Here is a 24011-nt window from a genome sequence, read left to right on the forward strand (position 1 = left end):
TGCTAAGTGGAGTGTCATAACATGCAGCTAATATGGGAGCTAAATGGACTGCTTTGGATGATCAGTAGCAAAACATATTTGGGCTAGAAAAGATTACTATCAGTTTAACTATAGGTTTAAAGTTTTTTCAAAGCTACTACTGTCAGACAGCTCTGTTAGTCAAACCATGCAAACAAACATGGAGGATCCTGCCAAGCACCTGCAAGCCCAGCAAATCCATTAGCACATCCATCATCACATGAACAATTAGCCAGAGGAAAATGTGAAACTTCACTTTGTTGCTGTCACTGAATTACAGCTATTGACAGACTAAATAACTGACTTATAACAACAAAACTCATTCTAAAAATCAGGTCCACCATATTTGATCCAACACAGATCAAACAGCATTGTGACACACATCGATTTTCACCAATTGGAACTCTGCATCCTCCAAAAAAATGATAAACACTTGTGTTTTAATAATAGTTGATAATTAACTTTTTTTGGCATTTCCTTACCTGGATGATTGAGCAAACCTCTCATGTTGCCTCCCGCCTCATCACCTATGTGCCAGTTCATGACATTTGTTTAGATGTCATGAACAGCATATTCTGTATTTCTACAAATATGCAGTGCCATCATGTTTTATGCCAAGCTGAATCAGGACAGACATGTAAAAATGTACCAGGATAACACAGGCAGGGAAAAAAAAGAAGAGGACAACACATGGCATTTTAGATATCTTTTATTGTCTTTTTAAAATCATTGCATTAACCTAAAGAAATAACCGTACAGATCAAAGAGTACCTGTCTGAGGACATACCACTCTGAAGCAAGCCGTACATGAGAGAGAAAGAAAGAAATGCCGCATTTGAGTTAAGACAGATAAACGGAGGGAGGATAACACAAGAGAAGAAGAATAACCATCTTTTCATGCATCTGGGTCGGGCACATTGCAACCAGTAGGCCCCTACTGGCTGAAACAACAGTGCTCCCTCTGCCTTCAATTGCACTTTGGTGTAGAGTAGCTTTATCTGACGGTCCATCTCTTCACTGTTTTTGAGTGAGAGAGACGGAACATCTTTACTAACTATAATTTTTAGCTGTATGTCTGCTGAAGCCGGTGATTCAAGAGGTAACTCGGTGGGCAACGCTGCAATGCAATGTGTGCTCTGATTAGGGTAAAGATGTGTTGATGCCTCTTAAATTTTTGCTGCTGTGTAACACTGCCCAGCCTGTTGCAACATGGACCACCGTCAATGTTGCCTCCAACATGAAGAGTGTGACGCAATATAAACTACTGTACACCAGTGAACGATACTACAACATTCACATCAGGTTAATCAAACAAATGCCAACTTTCCACACGGAGGAGTGACAATGTGAGAAGATTTAAAAAACATAAAGGGAAATAAAAGTGCTGCTCTTAGCATATATAGATAAAAAGAGAATGATAAGATTTTTTTAAGTGAAATAACACACAGGCGGAACAAGCTGCGACTATATTGGCTGAATTTTGGTCTTAAAAACTACTTAACTAACCAAAAGAGCAATCGTTTCAGCTTTTTATTCGACTATCATTTGCTGCGTAGTGCAAAAAAACAACAATAGGATGCCTTTAGATAGTCATTCCTGAATTCTAATCTTCGCTTATGTACTAATCTGTACTCAAGTATTTTTACCAAGTGGCGCTTTTGTTTTTCCTCTTTTGTTTTTTTTACTAATACACAATATGAAATTCTTTGAATCCTTTACCGCAGATACATCAGTCAGATTCATATTCGAATTCACCAAACTGTGCATGACAGAAACAGCAAAAGATGCAACAGGGTCTCAAGTTAAGATTCAGCACATACAAGGCTCAGTGTAAGGTGAAGAAATCAGCAGGTAAAGAAAGACTGACACACAAATAGTTCAACTACATTGCTGAGTAACTATTTTGCAATAGAGGGAGCACTGTTCACAGGAAATTAAAAAAAAAAAAAAAAGATGAACAAAGTGAAATGTGGGGGGAAGAGAACAAGCAGTCATAACATTTTCAAGTTTAAAATGACAGAAGAAATAAAGAAATACAAATCAATCTATCACAGCCGCTTTGAGGGACAGACTGATTCTCAAACGCATATTTACTATTTGGTTAATTACATATTGTAAACATTTGTATTTGTGTTTTCTGTATAGAGAAAAAAAAATTCAAGCTAGCTTATTTTTTCTTTATAGGCTCTGTAAGGTTATCATTAAAGATATAAACAAACAAAACAAAGAACACTTGGACAAACAAATCTATCAGCTTTTTTAAAAAGCCAAAATAGAAAGAATTATATTCAGGCACCATAAAAGATCACTTTAATGCCATCATTGTTCCAAGTAGAGGAGCAATCGTGAACCATTGAGTCGTGTACCTTCCTCAGCGTCAGGTTTAATTTTCTTTTCTTCTTTTTCCTCTTTCCTGGCTGTAAGCACATAACCACCCCCCACCCCCAAAAAACCTTCAGCAGCCACTGAGATCTGGCGCAGTAAGACCGAGTGGTAAGATGGATCACCTTTTTACAGCATCAGTGTCCAATCTGTGCCAGATCTCTGCAGCAGCATCGAGTGTATCTTTTGTGGTGCAACTTTTTAACACTGCCTCTACTCACAAAAACAACAAACAAACAAAAAAATCAAAAACAAACAAAAACTGTCTTCCAAAAGACAAAACAAGAAAACAAACAAACAAACAAACAACTAACAACTAATATTTAATAAAATGCAAAGCAGCCAGGACTGCATTTAACATATAGACTCAGCTCTGTAAATATTAACACATGTACATGAGCTTGCTTCATCCTCCGAACACACCTGATAATCATGCGTAAAAATCATGAATGTCGATCGACTGTAACCACAAAGTTTTAACTGGTGATCCTGATGAAGCTCGCTGCAGCGGGTAAGTAAATATGTCTGCATTTCAACAACTGCTCGATTTCAAAGCAGCCACGGAGCTAAAAGTGTTCACATCAAAGCCTCGTTCTGATTCGTTTCAAGCGCCAACCAAATCAGAATTAAATCATCCAAAAATATAGATATCTAAGTATATATTTGAAAATATTTATTCTCTAGTATCTCTCATTCCTCAAACCTTAATAGACAAATATGTGTTTCTTTGTAGTCAGTGAAAGATGTGCTTTGTGTATGAGGCCGTTTCAAGGTTTATCATTTACAGTGTACCAAAGAATGATGAAAAAATATTTAATTGCTTGAATGATTATGTATCATATAGAAAAATGTTTTTTTTGTTGTTGCTTTTTTTCTTTTCAAGAAGCTCCAAGATGCATATCTAATAGAGAAGCGGGATGAAAGCTTTGAGTTTGAGAGTTTCAACTCCATGTCAAAGCGCAATAAAGTCTTCATCTCCTGCTCTTCTCACGCCCGTCTCACTGTGCGACCACATTTCACTGCAGCTAGCATTGCTTCTAGCCAATAATCGTGTAAATAACATGGCGTACCAAAGTGTTTAAGCACACTGCAAAAATGTACATCATAACAAGTGATGCTGGAAGCTGTTCAGTTCTACATTTCTAGTTTTCTTTCAGACACTAAAAAGTTGAGCAAAACGAAGCAGAACCACCTTTTTCATTAACTTGTGTCACACCAACCAGTTCTGGGTTAAAGTTTGACTCCACTAGAAGGACTTTCCCTAGAAATGCTTTACACAAAATCACCTTGAAAATCCCCGACACTGCTTTCACTGACTCCTTGTGGCATCAAGCCATGCATGTAGTTTCACTTCTATGTCCTCACCCGAATGGAAACAATGTTCCATTGTATTCGTTAGGAAACGCTACAGTTGGCCACCTTTTCCATATCTCGTCCACAATGTAATGTTTTCTTGACCCATGCTTTGGAGGAAAATGGTTTAAGGAAGTTTGAAAATACCTCATTTGTAGTGCTCAGAGAACATTAAATAGGATCACTTTTCTAAAAAAGAAAGCTGTGGGTACTCTGGATAATGTATAGAGTCACTGCAAACTGCAATACACTGAGTTTGTGCTGATGCTAATGCCAGTGGAGGTTTGGAGCACTACAGTAACTGAGTCAGCAGGGTCTCGGTGACTTATGCACTCCATGTGACTCTGTAACTTTGTGTGATCTGACACTTGAACTTTGGAATAAAAACACTTACAGCTAAAATCATGGACGGAAGAAATTTCACAAAGGTTGTTTGTGTTGTAACAGTGATATCCTCTTTTGGCACCATGGCCATATTCAGTGAGCTCTTTAGAACAACCCATTCTTTCACAAATGTTTGCAAAGGCACACTGATTGGTTGGTTGATTTTATACACCTGTGTCAATGAGACTGAAAACACCTGTGGTGTTGTGCAATACGCTTGTTTACACAGTGTAGAACCAAATAAAAAGGTAGAAAGAGTGCAATTATTTGCATGTTTAAATACCACAAGGAATAAGTGAAAACCTGGATGAACTGAAGCTTCTTCTTTTTTAAGGAAGATTTATGTTTTTCATGTTTAGCTGGACACTTCTGCTGTGCGGATGAGAATTGCATAATGAGCTAGCAGCTCTCCTTAAAGTAGCTTTGAAAAGTACTACAGAGTTTACACAGCCCACATAGTAAAACTAATTCTATAACGAAAACATTGCAATCAGTCAAAAGCATCAGATTTACAAGACAGTTGTTGACTGCGAGACAACAAAAGCATATACTGTACACTGTATACTCTGATATCATAATGAAAATGTCAATCATTCCTGATATACTGAATGAATAACTATCAACAAAAAACACTATAAACAACTCAGCATCACCATTGTCTGTTAGTTTTCGGTGGTTGGGCGACACACTAGTCTGAGTGTGTGAAACAAAAACAAAAAAAGTGCAGTCACAAAAGTGTTGGTCCAACAAACTGAATAATGGTGGATGATTTAATCAGATCATCTGTTTACTAACTTAATACAAAACACTGAGAACTGCTGCATGCATTAGCTTGAGAGCTTACCAAATGAGCTTTAAACAACTGGTCTGGGCCACGGATGTGTACTGTTCACATTTCTATATCTTTTATGAGTTTTATTCAAACACACACCAGACACACAAACAAACAAAAAAAACAAACACTGAAGTAGGCTAGCCTGGGTGCACCAAGCTACTGTACAGGCCCCACTACAGAAAGAAGGAATATGTAACAACTATAAATGCAATACCAAAGAGGCACAGCTAATATCTGCCACTCTCTTAACTAGAACATGCTCAGATTTGCTCTAACACGCACACAGACACTCACAATCACACACAACAACTACACTCGTTTGCGAGATACACCTTTGTTTTGATAAATGACAAATGTGTGAACGGTGGGGCACTACATGTGGTTGTGGTTGTGGCATCGTCTTATGCAGCAACGCTCCAATGAAAACAGGGAGACGACCACCTCATCGCAACGACTAAAGGCACTTCTAATCTTTCTCACTTGTACGTTTTGTTTTGTTTTTTTAATAGCCCTCTAATCAGAAGCACCTCTGTCACCTCCACTTTAATTCTTGGGGTCCTTTACTTGCCAAGAACTGTGCAAAGTACAGTACAATAGATTCGTCCTGACTGAAATCAAAATGATTAAAACTTTTCAGGTCAAGGTAGGTTTGATCAGAAGACTGGGTTGGTATGTCTGGGAAAAATGTTGCTACCTGATGTCTGAAACTGAACATTTCAGAAATAGAAAAGCACTGCGTTTGTTTGAAGCTTGGGTCTAGCTCAGATGACTTAACTAATCACCAACAGAGTAGACGAATATCTCATTTAAGAAGAACGTCTAAATTTTTCTCTCTCTCTCTCTCTCTCTCAACAAAAAGGAACCAAAATAAGACCAAGATTTTAAAACACATTTTTCCCCATTTTCTATTGTTAATGACCCCCGACTCTTCTATATCCCACTACAAAAATAGTTTTTCTTCTTTTTGGCTTTCTCAGATTACTAAATGTAAAAATGTGTAAGATTCATATTAATATTTGTTCATCCGGGAAAAAAACACCAACTACATGAATCAAGTTTAAAAGCAGCGTCATTTGACGCCTCTTTTCAGCTCCACATTTTCATTGAGAACATCAATATAACTGAGTAACCCTGCATCTACGCCGCTGTGCTTTGAACGTGACATTGAACGGAGGCGGTACTACCTACACCTCGAGCCAACACGGAGAAACAAATAGGAGAAATTCATCGCCACATCACCGGGAGGGAACTGAACCCAAGTCTAAAACATATATGCATACAACCGTGTTGTGCATAGTAAGACCACATGCCAGTGAATACTGTATATTCACTACAGAAAGCACAATTTCAACCACTAATCGAAGTTAAAACAAACAAACAAAAAAAGATAAACAACAACCCAAATGAAGGACTCCATGCATAACATACCAGATAATCTCTTAGACCGCCAAGGTCATGCTAAATGGCAAAAAGGACTGTTTCTTTTTTCATTCTTGCTACATGAAAAGACATCCTTCATTTGGCTCACATTAAAATGGATAATTTGCATCCTTAAACAGAATCTAAAAGCATAGCAAATCTTCCGTGAAGGAACCGTATAAAGTCACATACACAGGCTGCATGTGTGTCTGAAATATACTGTACATGATTTATATTACTGCTTTCTTTCTTTCTTTTATCTTTTTGTACATAAATGTTCTACAGCTCTGTGAGTCAAGCTTGTGATGAAATGAACAGTCGAGCGCAAGGGAGAAGAAGTACCGTGAGTACATTTGCATATAAAAAAAAAACCAACCTCCAAAACAATAAACATCTGCAAGGACACTGTACCACGGAAACAGTCTAATCTAACTAGAGATGAAGTAAATACAGTACACGAGATACAATAATCACATAGGTCGATGCTCTGCAAGTGTCTTTAGCATATAGAAACAAGACACATAGGAGGAGCACTAACAGTGCCTTAAGTCAATGGCTACAGGTGCTACAGTATTACAGAGGATGAAGAAGGAAGTCTGAAACGAAGAGACGCAGGAGTATTTCCACCATTTCCATTTTAAAAGGAAACCTGAATCACGTGGAACTGCATTTATCAATGTACCTCTCCATCTAGTGTACTGTGATTAAAAAACAATTCTATATTCACAATACACCAAATATGTACCATGCATTTTTATCCTGTTATACAGCAATCACTGTACGTTGTACCTCGTCAGATCAAAAGGACACCCACTGAGAAAGAGAGCAACAAGCCAAAGCTGTTGGAAATAGAGATCATTTCATAAAAATATACCTATGTGTATGTATGTTTTTGTTTAAAGCTGTAGCTTTGTCTATGTCGACAACCGTTTACTCCCCCCCCCCCCCTTCTCTTTCGGTTTGTAACCTCGACGTGCCCCCTTATTCTAGTGACACAGGCTTGTGGTCATTCAAAGCTATTACTATGGCACTTGAGCAAGCTTTTAACTGAATCAATCTTTTTCTTTTTTAAAAAAAAACCCTGAAACAGCAACCCTCTTCACCCCCTTCCCCTCCTCAGTCTCCAGTGACTACACTCCCAGCCCATTGTTTTTCTCAGCCACCTTTAAGTGTGAAATGAGCAGCCTGGTTTAGGCAAGCCAGTAATTTCCTCGGATGACAGCTCAGGCTTTTGTCTATGGAGAGTTTGCAGGCAGTCTGGGAATGACAGATCGGGCCTTTGTCTGTGGACATTTATCTCGCATTAAAGGCAAAAAAACCCCAACAAACCCTAAAAACCAAATGTGGCTCCTGTAATTTCTATCATCATCCCACCATCTGGTCTCTCCGCTTTTTAAAGATTTAGAAAAAAAAAAAAAACCCATTGTGTGTGCCTTCCTTTGATGTATTTTAGTCTTTTTTCCTGAATAATGAATGTTCCTATGAATTTCTCACTTTTTTCCATAACCGACACTGGACAGTGTGGCTGGCTAATGCACCACTCTCATCAGCTTTTAACTGACTGCATCAGCCAGGCTAACTGTACAGTGCTTCGTTATCAGTAGTAGTGTGCTTATTGTGAAGCCATGCTGTTAGCAAGGAGTGCTCTTTGCTGGACTCTGTGGGAAATTAGCATCAGCTTCTGGCCAAAAATACATGATTTTTTCTTCTTTTTTTTTTAAAATCCTGGCAATTGAGTCTGTTTTACCTGCCACAGGAACAAGCATTGTCCAGAGTTCTTTTTTTTTTACCCCCCCAATGCATATGTCTAATTTTCCCACTCTGGCTGGTGTCCTATGCTGCTGGTGAATAATTCATCTGGGGTGCTGGTTCTGATTCTGGGAGCGGGCCAGGACTGGGTAGGCTAGATTTACATTCAGCTGGTCGTTGTGTTGGACCAAGGAGACATTTTTGTAGTGGAGCACCAGGTCTTTGAGGGACGAATACAGATTGTAGGGCTCGGCGAATCCATACCCCGTGACTGTCTTGTAGATGACGCAGTGTTTAGAGTCACCGTCCACGCTAGAAACAAGGAGAGAGATCGTGTTTAGAGGTGATCTTAGTCTTAAAAGTCTTTCACAAACCCACCAGTAATGTAACTGTTAACTTCAGTGTCTGCAGAAAATTTACTTGAGTTATTCCTCCTTTTAAATTTTATTTTATAACTTAATGTATCTGAATTGAATTTCTGCATTTCGGTTTTATGAGACTGGATTAATCTTACACTTTGGGTTGTGCATGAATTCAAATTTGTTAATAATTCACCTTTAGAGGTACTGCTCTTAACTTACTCCCTTATCTTCAGAAAGAGCTACAGTAGTGAATTTAGCCTTGTATTTGCAGTAGTGACAGAATAATTATTCTCACATAATTTCTTGAACTTGTGGCGAAAACAAGTGTGAAGAAGAAGAAGTGATTTCCAGCCACATTTTTTGGTACAACCAAACATTTTCAATTATAAATAAAAATGTTTTAACTGCATGTTTTCACACCTGTGCTGTTTAGTCCATTTAAATCGAACTGGTTCATTTTCCCTCACTGTGCTGCTCGTTTGTGCAGATAAGATCACAGTAAAAGCACTCGGGGGAGAATCAAAACAACACTGAGACCCTTCGGAGGAGGTGATTTTGGTTTCAAATGAACTCCAGTGCGCTTTGTTTATGGTGTGAATGTGATCTGACCTCTATCGAACTATACCAGGTGTAGGATGCAGGTTTGAGCTTAAAAAATGAGCAGACTGAACATTCGCATGTAGTTGGTAGTGACGCATTTTGGTTCACTTGTATTCTTCTCTGTGTGAAAACAAACCAAATCACGGGGAAAAGCTACAAGTTTACAAGCTTGAATGATTCGGACCAGCATAAACAAACCACAGGTGTGAAAAAGCCTTTAGACCTCACAGGGTTAAACACAAACTTACACTACGGAGCAGGCGTAAGAGCCCTTCTGTGACTGGCTCTCACGGATGAGAAAGGTTCCATCGCATTTGCCTCTCAGCATTTCCTCAGCCTGGGTGCGCTTGATGTCGCCCACGTACCAGGTACACTCGTCATGGTGGGGTGAGCCCTCATCTTCTTCCAGTGAGAAAGAGCTGAAGATGCAATGAACAAAAACTATCAAGCAGGAAAGAAACTCCAGACAGAACAATGAGCTTAACTACTGCCTTCATTACTGTCAGAGGTGCAGCTGCCTTCACTCATGACAGCACAAGCTGCGGAGCAGTCACTTACTCATCAGCATCGTTCTTTATACCCAGCCATTCATTGATCTTCTTCTGCCTCGTCCCCTTCTGCGTCAACCATCTGAAAAACCAGAGGACAACAGAATTAATGCTGGTTACTTCCTGTGCACGACATTTAAGGTTCTCACGACTGTAAACAGAATAAATATATGAATGTGTAAAGTTCAATTTCATGCATGGATAAAAGTTTACTTACATTAAGTACTGGTCCCTGATCTTGCGAAGCTGCATGAGATCTGGCTTGAGGCTGTTCATCTTCTTGTCAATCTCTCTGTTATCAGACACCTGCTCTCTCAGGTCCTGCTCCAGCTTACACTTGCTGTCGTGGATCTCCTTCACACGAGACTGCAAACGCTCCGAGTTGCTCTGGATTCTAATTTGCAAGAATTCGAACATTATACCTTCAACTCACCAAAATGTTGTTTAAATATAGCAGCTTTGTTTGCATCTGTGCTAAAAACAGAATTATGCATACAAACGTACTTCTGTATTTCCTTTTCGTTGCCCTCACGCTGGAATCTCTCCAAAGACTCTTTGCTGTACCGCTCCTGAGTCTCAAACTGCTCTTCAAAGATCTTGATGGTCTCGTTGAAGGCTTCAATGGCTGTGCGTTTCATCTGCAGCTCCTGAGACAGAGAGAGACGTTTCAATCCAGCTCCATTTTATCTTCAGGATAAACTGCATATTGTTACGGATCACATCAACAAACACTACGCACTATGCTAGTTTAGGATTTATAATACTCTGAAATACATCTCTTGTTTGTGGTTGTCAGCATGTGTGCTATTCAAACCTGCGAGGTATGTGTGTACTCCTCGTACAGAGAGTCGTACTCGCGACTCTTCTCCTGGTACTGCTCATGATAGATCTTCAGTTGCTCTCCCACCTCCTCTATGCTGTTCTCCTTCACCAGCTGATTTTTTACCACATGAAAAACAGACGACAGCAAGATCACCACTTACTGAAGATTCAGGCCGACTACATTCGCGTGTTATTAATGAATATCATTCTCGATTTGTAAATGGAATGAGGGAAAATTATGAGCTGGATGATTCACATCTTGTGATGACAGCTGATTTATTTTAATGTAATGTGCAGCTTCACCCACCTGCTGGTATTTGGAGATGGGATACAGAAGCTTTGTGTCCAACTTGCCGTTGTACTGGGCCAGTGACTCGTGGCGGTAGTGATTGATGAGCTCCACTACAGACAGGAAGGTCAGAGGCTCTGAGAAACCATACCGCGCGTCTCTGTGATAAATCTTTATAAGCTTGTTGTTCCCCCCCTTCCTGCAGACGGAGACAGGAGCCAAAAGAACATGGTAGTAAATAAGACGATGTACTGTAATACATGTTGTCCGTCAAGTAGCAAAGGCCTGGTTTGTTTCTACTATATATCATTTTCCTATGGCTATACTAAATCTGAAGTGAGTATTGAAGAACAGCTGTTACTTCACCTGAGTGTAAGAGTGTACTCGCCCTCCAATTTACTTGAAGCATCTCGGACCAGAAAGGTGCCGTCTGGAGTGTCTCGCATTTTCTCATTCACCTCCTCTCTGCAAATATAGCAGCATATTTAGATAGCTGCAAGAAGCAACGAGGAGGCCAAGCAGGAACTTGGTTTTGTGTGTTGCAGCACCCCCCAGTGGTCATTATTTTCTTGGCTGATCAGATGTCCCACTTTTTTCAGGATTTTGATTGACTCTAGTTGAATGGCAGGTTTCCAATGGAAAGTTAACACTGCAAAACAGATACTTTAAATACTGCCGTCATCAAAAGTACAGGCTTAAGCAACTACTGCAAAGAAATGAAAAGGTATGACAAAGTCTGGAAGAAGCTTGTGGAAGGAGAGTCTGGCTTTTTTGTTAAATGTTCTCCCCCAGGCTAAGAATATCACACTAAGTCACAAAGAACATAAGGTTAGGAAAAAAGATGGATGCTTAGTTACTGAAATGAAAGATGATCAGCAGACACATCGGCAGCTGAAATGATACTTTTCACCATAAGCTTATAGGAGCTGCTGCAGACTGTATATAAACTGAGGACAAAAATTTAATTTGTCTATGGGCGACTATTTCTTTGTTGTAACAATGAGAATTACACAAAGCCACGACTGCTGTGCGACGTCATTCTGCAGCAGTGTGTGACCAAGCTGGTGAGCAGCAAGAGGAAGGGGTGCCAGGCAGCTGTGGCTGTGTATGGGTCTTCCACATGATACTGAGCACCCCGTTTGTTAAATCAATAAATTCTTAAATTACCAATATGTTTCTTCAGCGCTTTCTTCTAGACAACCTCAAACAAGAGTCAGTAGCAGAATAAGCCGTTTGCCATTGGCAGAGAAGATTTAGCAAGTCTGCCACATGCTGCTCTGCTGCTTGACCCACAAATGTATTTTCATTATGAACGTGGCACCATTTAAGAAAATAAACAAGTTTCCAATGGTGTAATATTTATTGCCAAGAAGCATCATTACAACAAAGAAATAATAGACCAAACACAAATTAACTTGCATCTAAAAACTTAGCACAAAAAGTAAGTAAAACATTTGAAACATTAAAGGTGTGTTGCTCTTTAAGAAAAAGAGGCATTGGATCTTATTTAAGAGCAAAATACTAACATGATTTCACTAATTTTAAGTATTTTCAATAACATAGAAATCTTTATGGATCTGTCACAAGTGTCCATTTAATCAGACATTTCTTTAAACAATACATCAAACAAAATCAATATTACGAGCCCAAAACTTGCCTGGATATTTCGCCCCAGTACCACTCTGCATCATTCAGCAGGCTGCTCGTGTCTGTCATGGCTGATGGTGTCATTTTTGACTTCACAGGCTTCGCTGGGAGAACTGCAAACAGACACAAACGCATCAGAAACCCACACCTCCTTCAGCAGTATTTTATAATAAAGGAATGGATCCAAGCAGTGTTAAAACAACATAACTTACCTGGAGGAGTGAGGTCTTGACCTGTAGTTCTCTCTATCAGCAATTTCTCCACCACCAAGGTGGGGAACTCATCATCCATTGGAAACCTGCCATTCAACAGTTCACATTTCCAACATGTAGATTTAGATTTGCTAACTCTTTATCATCATTTCACCTTTACATATTTGTTACACATTTGTTTCATGAAAGTAAAAAAAACCCTACTTACCAAGCAGTGGAGGGGCCGGTCCAGATAAGCAGGGGGCCAAAGATCTTTCCCAGCGTGTTTGTATCCAGGCCATTGCTGGCCTGTGCCTGAGTGACCTTAGCCAGGTGTGTGAGGAGATACTGCAGGGTGAGACGGTGATGGAGAGGGACGGTGGTCGAGTTCTCAAGCACCAGGCTGACTTCTCTGTTGTGGCTTCCAGCTACCGCACCATCTGAGAGAGGCATAAACGTTGTGAATAACTGTTTAGGCTTCAGTTGTGCATCTTTATTACAGCTGGCTGAAAAAGGAGAATATAAGGAGTGCATTTGATTGTATTTGGTAGTTAAAACGCATGTGATTAGTTCATGTCGCTGAAAACAGGACAAACATATATATCAAAAATGAAATCAGAGAGTCCTTTGTGTGGAGGAGAATCAGCTGAAGCATATCTAACATGCCGCAGGGAGCTTGCCCTCCTGCTTCCATTCTCTCAATGCTGACATCAGAGTGAACTCAAACAGCAGTGCACAAGGCTGAGTTTAGTCCTTGTGCAATTTTTTCGCTTAAATTATAGTCACTGAAGCACTGAAAGGTGCCTTTCTGTCCACAAAAACAACGGCGGCAGCAGCTCATTTGTGCCTGTGCTGTTCTATAACACTGTACTGCCATTTTGTCCACACCCCATAAAATCTCCATCTTAATCAGTCATTCTGCGTATGTTTTTCCTATAGTTATATGTGAGCCCATTTCAATAAAACAAACAAGAATATACCCCAGTGTGAGATGGTTTCACCTTTTATTAATTATGTTCTTTTGCTGAAATTGAAAAAGATTTGGCACAATGAGGTCCTGAATGCAGCTCTTTTGTTCACGTTTAAGCCCATTAAGTACAAACTGTGTGTGCTGCAGATTTTCCGGTGAATACTCCGGGATTTTAGATTCATTTTTTCAAGCTTAAGGCAACACTCATTGTAAGTCATGCTGTCAACGTTTGAACGTCAACTTGTGCAAACTTGACTTTCTCTTGAAAAGCCTAATTCATCACGCAGACACCAGTGACTGTTTCAAACGGGTCCTAGGGTTGCTTTTCAAACTGCACCTGCATAAACTTAACTGCCCTGAGCAGGCAGCTGCAGAATATTTAATTTGTACTGTTAACATTATTGTAAAAAGAGAAGAAAATGCACAAAAGATGACACACTGTCCCTGTTGGAAAAACTAAATGCTCAGTCAATACAAGCAGCAACTTTAAGATTTTCAATCTGTGATCTGATGTACCTGCTGACTGCTGTAGGACATGCTGCTGCATGAGAGCAGTTTGTAGGTGAGGGTAGACACAGGCAGGGATGACAGGTGATGGAAGGTCTCTCAGGTACTGCAGGACGCTCTCAGACAGGAAACCTAGATCCCTCTGAACCACGTCACTCTCTGGATGATCAATACATAAAGCAAAAGACCAAAAAGGTGCAGTTTGTTAGAATAAAAAACTCAAACAAGTGTCAGGGAGAAGTTTAAGGAATAAAAAGGCAGTTTAATCAAGGAAAGTACACAAGAGCGAACATATCATGTCAGTGTTTGGTGTTTTTCCCCACTTCAAAGCTATGAAACTAACCCCGAAGCCTAACACCAACTGTATCTTCTGGAGACCAAAAAATGATTTTTTTTTTGAGGAAAAAAGTTATTTTCCAATTAGCTTTTATTTTTATTTTGTACTGACTTGTGTTGTTTCAGTTATTTTCTGGAGTGGATTTTCTTATTTAAATCACTGAATTGGACCTGCTGAAGAGCATGCAGGCTGAGAAACCATCCCAAATATACCCAAGTTCTGTTAAAGAAAAGGATCAAATAACGTCTAAAACAGATAAATGACAAATGTAACTCACCAGAGCACAGGCTGTACACCGGACTATCTGAACCTGAGGAGCTAGGTGTCCTGTACAACGTCTTGCAATCCAGACCTGAGACAGACAGAAAGAGCAATTTTAGTAAATGTGTTCAGAAGGAACGAAGAAGCAAAGAGGACACATTTAGATGGAAAACAGAGAAGTAGTGACAGATTGTTTTCTGACTCTATGGCTGTGGACTTGCACTAGATAATTTAACGCAGTGCAACAAGCTGGAAATGGAAAAAGAAGGCAAAGGCAGCGCAATGTAACTATGAAATCTAGAAGTAACAACAACAAGAACAATAATTAAAAATAAGAATGTGTGTCATTACTAGCTGAATGTCTGTAAATACGTGACAGTTCAGTACTGTATCCAACAACAGAGAGAATGTGACCAGCCCACAAAGTTCAAAAGCAACATCTTAAAGACCGAAGAAGGACTCACACGTTTGCAGTGGTGGACTTGAATTTTCAAGTTATCCATTGCTTTTTAATTTTGGGGATTCAGAGACTTTTTTTCTTTCCAAACTGTGGTCATCTCATCTATTTCACTCTCAGCACTAATCATCACGTTTCAGTTCAACTCATTTTTGCCAAAATAAAATTTATTTTTGGACAAACAGCTTATTGTAGTTCCCTGCGAGTAGAAACTCTAGCTCTCCCCCAGGATTTTGTGTTTTTCTTGCTCTGATGATGAAAAAAATTTTGAATTCATATTTTTTGTTAGTGATAATAACTCGCAAAGGATATATTCATATTGTAAACATATTAGACTAGGTATAAAATATACTCTGCTCTATACTCTGATACTTTTTAAAAACAGAACAAGCCCACTTATAAGAGTGCATGCATCCCAGTATTTCTGTATAAAATTGTATATTATGTATTTTGGTATACTTGATATACTGGATTTTTTTCCAAGCATACACATAAATGTTGAGTAAATTAAATGCAGCTGTCTCATTATCCAACACTATGTAACTCAATTCACAGACAAACTCTCTGATTTGTTCCTGCATCTCCGCCGTCACAATTTAGCTTTTCTTTGTCTTGCATGAGGGTAAACGCCTCGTCTTGGACAACAAAAAGCCGTAAGAAGCCGTGAAGCAGTTTTTCACAACTTTTTAACATTCTGTACATGAAAGAGTTTGTGAATTGGTGTGAATGACACAGAAAGTTAGAAGGAAGAGAGAGAGAAAAAAAAAAGGCAAAACTGTGAATGGAGTCCCACTGAGCTCTATTTGTTAATAACACGGTGTGAATCAAACCCACTGCGCAGGACTCTTAGCGGGTCTGCTCTCAGTTAAACCACACTGAACTTATATGTACTGAATGTGAATGCGCATGAGCTTGTGAGAGCACTTGTACCTCTGTGCGACTGTCTGCATGTCTGCACATGTGCAAACGCTGGCATGAAAGCAAGAAGCAGATGGCGAGAGGGAGACAGTCGCACGTAGATGAAAAGACAGCAGAGGCAGCGTGACAGACAACAGATGAATATCTTGGCTGGTTTGTATGAATATACCTCTCTTTTCTATGGCTTGTATGAGGCCGACGAGGGCCGGGGGAGCCGTCTCTGGTGGTGTGAACTGCTCGCTCAGGTCCGGCACAGGAACAGCTGAAACAACAGCACAAATCTCAGTCACACTGCTACATTGACAAACCCCGCTGTTAAGTACGAGCACTTAGAGAAGCAGAGCACGAAATATGTTCATAATATGTACAAAACTTATGAGGAACACAATAAAACATAATGGATATTTATTTCACAAGCTCAGCCATTTTCAAAAGCCCCGTGGGATTTATTTATTTTGCATTTGTTTGCACAGTATTTATTAAACAAAACAAAACACTTCTTATAAATAATTAATGGACAGAAATGTCAAAGGCTGGGACACATTGTCCTCCTCAAATCTGAATGATGGGATATGACAATAACTGCAGAACAATTTACTGACTGTACTAAAGGAAGAAAGGGGATTTCATGCAGGAGTGAAAGTAAAAAAGGTCACCAGAAAAAAAAGAGGCATCGAGAAAAGAAAAAAAACTTTATCTACTTAACAATTCCCCACAGACTAAATCAAACATCTTTTCAGTTGGAGAGAAAGAGGAAAGGAGAAAGCTAGAGGGAGAAAAAAGAAAAAAGAAAAAAAAAGGGAGATCCCATTTCCCTCCCTCCCCCTCTTTTTACTCCCTTTTCTTTTCTCCGCTCTCGTTCTCTCTCCTCCCCTTCACTCTGTCCTGCTCAGTGTTTCGCCTTAGCTCTTTGCGTGAGTGGAGCACAATAAAGGATTTAATCAAAACTCCTGAACAAGCAAAAGCCCTGTGGCAGTGTGCCAGGCTCGGCCCAGCTAGAACAGGCAGGCAGCGCCTCTTATTCGGCCCCAGAACAGGCCTGTGAGCTGGGTCTCTCTTTTTTTCCTCCCCCTTCTCTTTCTTTCTTTTTTTAAGGAGGGGTAGTGGAGGGGGGGCTGGGAGCAGGGAGGGCCTGGCCTGGCCGGGGCTTGGCAGTAGGCTCCTGTTCCTGGCACGGCTCGGCTAAACCACTGCTGATTATTAATTTGGGGAGTTCAGACAAGAAACGCCGCGTCAGCACATTCCTTGCTCTCTCTCCTGCTCCTCCATGTCTCTTAGTCTCACTCGCTCTCTCTCATTTGCTCTCCTGTTAGTGGATTTTTTTTCTCTTGCTCCTTTTTGTTTTAACCCCCTTTAGGCCTCTTTAATTTAAGTTTTTATTCGACTATTTCCTTTCTTGTTTTTTTTCCCCCTTCCTCGCTGTTTCTTTCGCGCTCTGTGCCACCATGTCGGCTTAAACGTGGAAACTCTGCCTAGCGGTGTCTCCAGCTCTCTCGCAGGCACCGACAGCTCTTCGTTTTCTTTATACTTGTTGGCCATTTTGGATTGCAGCCTTGTCCCCCTCTCATCGAGCTCGCTCTTTTTTTTTTTTATCTGGTTTGCAGTCGGGCGATGTGTGCAAGTGAGAAGAAACCCAAAAACAGTGTTGTGTGTAATGTAACCACCTTTCTATACACAAAGCTGACAATTTGAAGGTCAGCTCAGTGTTGCAAATCCAGTATTTGTATGTTTGCACTGACTCGCTCGCTCAGTCCGAGGTAAGCCTAAGACAGGCAAGAGTAGGCTTGAGAAAGCAAAGCTATGTGAAGCAAAATATTTGCTGGATATCTTCTCGATCAGTGTGCTTATGTAATATGTAGCTGGCTGTGCTGCGCTCTCCCTCTCAGACCTCTGTGTCAGAAGCTGAGATTTTTCCGTGTACAGCATGAATTCCCAGGTCGAATTAAACCTCTGGAATTTCCTTGCTTTAGCCTAACACTCATGCAAAACACACTTCATGCTGGTCTCAGGTTAATGTCTTAAGTTAGGGTGTGGCTTTCAAGTGCAACAGCAACAATAATATGTGATAAGCTTCACAAAAAAAAAGAAAAAAAAAAAAGAGAAAAGCATTCATTATTTAAAAAACAAACAAATGTTATTTTATAACCATTTACATTAAACACAACATGGACAAAAGCACTGGGCCACCCACACGACCGCGAAGTTCCCAGTGCACAGTTCTTGTGCTGATCTTAATGCAAGAAGAGATTTGGAGCTCTGTGGTCATGGGGTCAGAAGAGCGTTGTTGACTTTGCAACTACACCTACTATCGCTATCAACCGACAAGTAGAAAAGGCTGAACTGCTTCATCCTTGCTTATTGGTTTCAATAAAGTAAAACTGCTGGTTTCAATTAGCCATCGAAACACTAACTCTGCCCGTCTGAGTTTCCCAACATTAGTAAATGTCAAACCCCAGATAAACACTGGCCTTTGGTCGGTATCGAAGCCTAACTTAAGTGTTTCCATTCCTATAAAAAGGTTTGATTGCTCTCCAAATGCACTTAATATTTGAGGCTAAAATGGAAAAAAAAAACAAAAAACAACAACTTTGGGATAGATTTTTGCTCGCATTTTGAACCATGGCAAGTGATACCATGAATGCGTGTATTATGTGCAGTGGTGACAGGGCCAGTTGGTGTCTGGCTCACAGATGGTGGGTAACACTGTAAGTTGCTGGTCGTGTTTCACCGCTACATGTCTTCACTGCACTCCAACTATGTTGACAGGCAATGCATCATGACTGGGCACACCATCCACTCCTGTCACAACATATTTCAAAGCTACACGTGTAGTAGTGAGCCCCTGAAAACTCAACAAATGGAGGTGATCTGCTCTCAGTGCTCAGTCTGGTTTTACTGGCCTCCAGGCATTACTGGGAAGAACGACAAATGGCACTAAAGACACTTTCTGTGATACCCGTAAGAGTAGGCTCACTGGGAGTTGATTCGTGCAACATAAACATAGCATAAAAGATGAACACAGCCACCTTCTCACCACTCAATCCTGGGTGTGATGCATTGTAGCTTCAATGTTAGGATCACACTGTTTATTTGGAGCTAGACGTTACCATATTTGGATGATGGCATTCTAAGTTATCAGCTAACGCCAGTTAGATTTGTTACCGAGCTGATTATAACCTTTACAGGTGTACTGCAACAGCACAGATAGGCATGCACAATTATTAAAATTTTCAATCTCAATCACAATTTTGGTTTTTCACAAATAAATGAGCATGACTGTGCAATATTTACAATGCATGCTGAGCAAGCAAAAGGGCAGCTGGAAGTTTGTACTCTGAGACTACCTCAAACAGAGTACTAAGAGAAAAGAGACACTATCATCGAGTTACGTCAAATTTTATTGTAAGTGCACACTGCTACAGTTTCTAAAACTGAAAATTATATTTAATGCTTTAGTAAGCTCATTTATTATTATATGGCTGTTAATTCATAAAGATACAATTAAACAGATCAATGATACAAAATCATTTATCATTATTAACACATTTTAAAAAACTGCCAGAATAGACTACAAATGCACACAAATTTTTTAACTTTCTATGTCAATCCATTTGCAGCCACCATCGATGTGGAGTGGGCACAGCTCGCCAGCTTTTCTTTATCCTTTCACGTTTTTTATTTTCCCCACAGCATCTTGAGTGACTTCTTTTAGTCATTTACAAACACATTGCCACAATTTGAACGACTTTATTATCTTCCTGTGCTTTCACTAGTCAACAAGGTCAATCAATACATGCTACAAAATACATAAATTAACATTTGATTTACTGAAGCTTTTACCATACCATACCACCTTTATTTATAAAGCACTTTAACATAAAACCAGAGTTCACAAAGTGCTGTACATGCTAAAAGCATAAGTAAAGAAAATTAAAATGAGATAAGATAAAATAAATAATCGTCAGTAACACAATTTCGCACCTAAATAAGTTCTCCTGTACGGCAGTAACATTTTCTCTAGGTGCAGAATGCCACAACGATCGGCAAAGAAAAGAAAGTACAGCTGGTTTTCTGTATCTGCAGTTGGATAGGGTGGCCTTTGCTTACCCTATGACCCGTGCCTCCCTCCCTTTCCAGCCTCTCCATAACTTTCCCATTGTCTTTTTCTACTGTCTCAACCTCCCTCCCACCCTTCTCGTGTGGGTTCTTTGAAAGTGTTTTCCTGGTAAGGCGCAGAGAAAGCGAGGAGGAGAGGCCTCTTCTTTCAGAGAACTGGCTTCGTGAACATGGTTTATAGCCGCCCAGAGACACTGTCAGACGAGTATGTGAATCAGGGCTGCAGAAATGGAAGGAGGACGAGGGAGGAGAGAAGGGTGGGGGTGCGAGTAGGAGAACAAGGGAGGAGTTTGCAAAAATGCCAAGCCATGGTTCACTTCAGCAGGCAGTTAAAGTGAGGCCAGAGAGAGGAGAGAAGGAAGGCAAAGAGGCAGAAAAAAAACCTTTTTTCAGACTCGTTACCGTCGCAGGTTGAGAAATATCATGAGTTCATTTTTTCTCTGTTTACATTTAATTTCTATAAACTCAACAACAAAAGAGCAGCACATCTGGAGTGTGAGTCAGTTAGTCTATCGAAGTCCCCCTGTTTCTTTTTGGGTACAAAATGCTTGCACTCTATATGACACCATCTGCCAAGCCTACCCTGTCACTTTAAAAAGCAGAAAAACTGTTTGCATATTTTAGCCAGCAAGAAATCTCCGTTTTGCATTTCACTCGCTACTGCTGAAAAACAATGACGCAGTTTTTGCATGTACTTAAGCCAAGTTGTTGTCGACATTCTACGGTAACCCAATTTCTCGAATGCAAATGCGTAATCTGGTTTCTTTCACCAGATGGAGATGAAAATAATGGTTAACAGGAGGACTTCTGATTAAAAAAAAAAAAATACACTTGGGTTCTGAGAATTTTACAAGCTTTTGCATGAGGCTGAAACATTTCCTCTCCAGCTGCTGTGTGCAGTGTTCAAATTAATTAAATCCAAATATCTGAATAAAACCAAACACAAAAATACCATACAAGTGTAAATGAACCACTTTGTACACACATGAGGAGAGCAAGGGAGACATATTACAGACTTAGTCCTAAAAAATAAATGCATAAAAAGCTTCTAGAGCAGGGAAGCCAAACTCATTTTATATTGTGGATCACATACAGGCCAATTTGATCTTAAGTGAGTCAGACCAGTGAAAAATCTCCTTTCTGTCACTGTAACATAGTCTAACTGCATATTTAATCCCGTTTATAATACAGGAAATAGTAGAGCAATTACAACAGCACATCTCAGGTTTTCTACACCATAAACAAATGATGATGTAGTAAATGAAAGACATCAACAGCATGAATCTTTGGGATTAATTTGTAAGAAATAAATGTGTAAAATTGCTAAGACTGCCCTTTATTTATAAAGCAGAAAGCTTTTGTTAATTCACAGAAATTGCCCGTTCAAAAAAAATCATATTTATTTTAGTGTGGATACATTGTGGAAACATGCATTCTATACTAGATAGATACAAGTTCCTGTTTTTTCACTAAATTATTTGCTTACCTATTATTTAATTCCTTTGATGTAGTATGAATGACCGTGGGGAAGGTCTTTATCAGTAGGATAAGTTGGAAAACTTATGAAAACATAAAGCATATACAAGCTAAACTGTCAAGAAGCATCTCTGTACTGAGTAAAGTTAAACATTTGTTGCCTTCCAAATCACTCCGGGTACTTTACTGTTCACTTATATTGCCATATTTGGAATACTGTGTGGAAATCTGGGGAAATACATACAAAACTTCACTTCAACCACTATGTAAAATTCAGAAAAAAGCAATCAGGATGATTACTAAAGCAGGATTTAGAGACCATACTAACATCATGTTCTTGAAATTAAAAATTCTGAAGTTTATGGATCTTATAAAATATAAAACTGCAAAAATTATGTACAAATCAGATACAATATGTTACCAGGAAATTTACATACGATGTTTTTTGACAGAGAAGGGGACTATGAATTGAGGGGAAAATTAAATCTGAAGACTCTTAAAGCACGGACAAAGGTTAAAACCTTTTGTGTTACTATTTATTCCACCTGTGGAACAGTAAAATTGTTTCAGTTTTACTGTGGACCTACAGCAATGTTCAGGCATTAGTCAGGTTATAAAGACGTTTCGAAAACCGCTTTTGGAAGAATATGAAACTGATAAAGTTGATGATCCATTGTATATATAACTATGCTAAATTGTATCTAAATTATATCTATCACTGTAGCTATGTTTATACATGTTCTCCTTGTTTATTGTGTGGGGTAAGTGATGATGGAAATAGTGGGATTCAATAGAATGTTGAGCATGGGGTAGGGATTAATAAGTATGTTATACTTCCTACTCCATTTCAGACCTAATAATTGTCATTTCATGTCATTTAGACTTTGTTTTATTTTATTTTTATGTTTTATCTGAGCACATACATGTGTGTATTTACATATATATTCGTATTTGTAAATGCAAGTATGTGTACTTGTGTATATATTGTTTTTTTTCTGTATATGTCTGAAATAAAGCTACAATACAATACAAAATACAATTTAAAGTCCATTAATTTATGCCCTTGTTAAAATTTTCCAAAAACATCCAGTGAGCTGGACTGGAGTCTTTGCTGTGGCGATTCTGGCCCCGGGCCTTATGTTTGACACCCCTGTTTTAGAGTCTAAAATTATGCTCAAAAATGACTAGCTAGCCACTATAGTAAGTAAACAGCTGTAAAAGTAGGGATTACAGAGAAGAGGTGAGTGTATCGCATATAATAATTTTCACTTGAGCTATGACCTCTCTTGTTGTGCTCTACACAAATAAATTATAGTTTAACAGCTTTTAGTGAGGCTGAATTGTTCTTAGTTGCATTCAAGCCTGTAAAGTAGTCAACTCCCCTAAGCACCAGGCCTGGTACTGGTAATGTTACCATCTCTGTGAATAGCAAATGGTGCCACAGCAACAATAGCTCTATTCACAGCAAGTCTAGGGCCTCTGTTCTTTCAAGGAAATGAAGATGATATTTGTAAAAGTTTGACCATTTCTAATGTACAATGCACTTTTGGTGCTGAGCCAAAGTACCCCTCCTTGAGCCACTGCCCTGCCTCCCTCTCGCCCACACCTCCCCCCTTTCTCTTCCCCTATTTCACTTGCTTCTTCTGCCCCTGTCTTTCCAAATCACAGACACAAGCGCCAGCTGCCCAACTGGTTTGTCTCACTGTCGGTCAAAGCACGGGGATACTTACAGTATGTCCTTACCTGCTTCTGCTGGAGAAAACCCCCTGCTTATTCCCTAATTCATGTCCTTCACTCAGCCTTTATTTAAGTATCGGCATGAAAAAAGCTAATTTGATAATTCTGCAGACATTTGTGCTACAGCTATGATACTAAAAATGGTAAATGAGAAATAAAAATGACACTAGTTGAATGAGGCCCCCGTGTATTTGGCCATACACCATGATCAGCCAATTGGATACACCAGAGGTAATTCAGAGTTCACAGCCTACATGCTCAGAGTGGTACTAGCACATCTGTCATTTAAAAAAAAAAAAAAAAAAAAAAGGCAAAAAGGAATTATAAGGAGAGGAATGTGTGGTTTTATGTGGAGAACAAGGAAGCAATAAATTAACCAGCTGAATCCAAAAGCAATGAAGTGCAAATTAGAAGAAATTGATGGAAATCTTGGGAGTGTGGAAGAACTTTGGTCACAAATCAAAGTTTTACTTGAACTTGAGCTTGCTAAGGTAGACCAGTGCATGCCAAGTCAATGTTTGACTTGGAAGCTGCTGCAGCTCAGAGCAGATTCTTAGCATTATTAATAAATGTCAGTATTTTAATAAAAGCCATGGGAGTGAAGAGTGTGACAGAGCAGAGCATTATCCCTGA

At 39.5% G+C, this 24011-nt stretch overlaps 1 protein-coding gene across 1 annotated transcript in view; it reads right to left on the reverse strand.

The window, feature by feature from the left end:
* Positions 1 to 3244: 3244 nt before the first annotated feature.
* The window catches only part of pik3r2 (phosphoinositide-3-kinase, regulatory subunit 2 (beta)), a 31108-nt gene continuing 10341 nt past the window's right edge, over positions 3245 to 24011 (reverse strand). Inside the window, exons 3-16 of the mRNA XM_085389414.1 lie at positions 16219 to 16311; positions 14691 to 14765; positions 14086 to 14235; positions 12829 to 13039; positions 12621 to 12706; positions 12419 to 12521; positions 11128 to 11226; positions 10780 to 10960; positions 10465 to 10584; positions 10155 to 10297; positions 9868 to 10044; positions 9661 to 9732; positions 9351 to 9521; positions 3245 to 8452 (exon numbers count right to left, since the gene is read on the reverse strand). Coding sequence (XP_085245540.1) covers positions 8245 to 8452; positions 9351 to 9521; positions 9661 to 9732; positions 9868 to 10044; positions 10155 to 10297; positions 10465 to 10584; positions 10780 to 10960; positions 11128 to 11226; positions 12419 to 12521; positions 12621 to 12706; positions 12829 to 13039; positions 14086 to 14235; positions 14691 to 14765; positions 16219 to 16311 — 1889 coding nt within the window. The 3' untranslated portion in view covers positions 3245 to 8244. The remainder of the gene's footprint in view (positions 8453 to 9350; positions 9522 to 9660; positions 9733 to 9867; positions 10045 to 10154; positions 10298 to 10464; positions 10585 to 10779; positions 10961 to 11127; positions 11227 to 12418; positions 12522 to 12620; positions 12707 to 12828; positions 13040 to 14085; positions 14236 to 14690; positions 14766 to 16218; positions 16312 to 24011) is intronic.

This window comes from Rhamphochromis longiceps, linkage group LG18 (assembly GCF_057381845.1).
Source record: "Rhamphochromis longiceps isolate RC_006_pf linkage group LG18, R_longiceps_female_GT1.1, whole genome shotgun sequence".
Taxonomy (NCBI): domain Eukaryota; kingdom Metazoa; phylum Chordata; class Actinopteri; order Cichliformes; family Cichlidae; genus Rhamphochromis; species Rhamphochromis longiceps.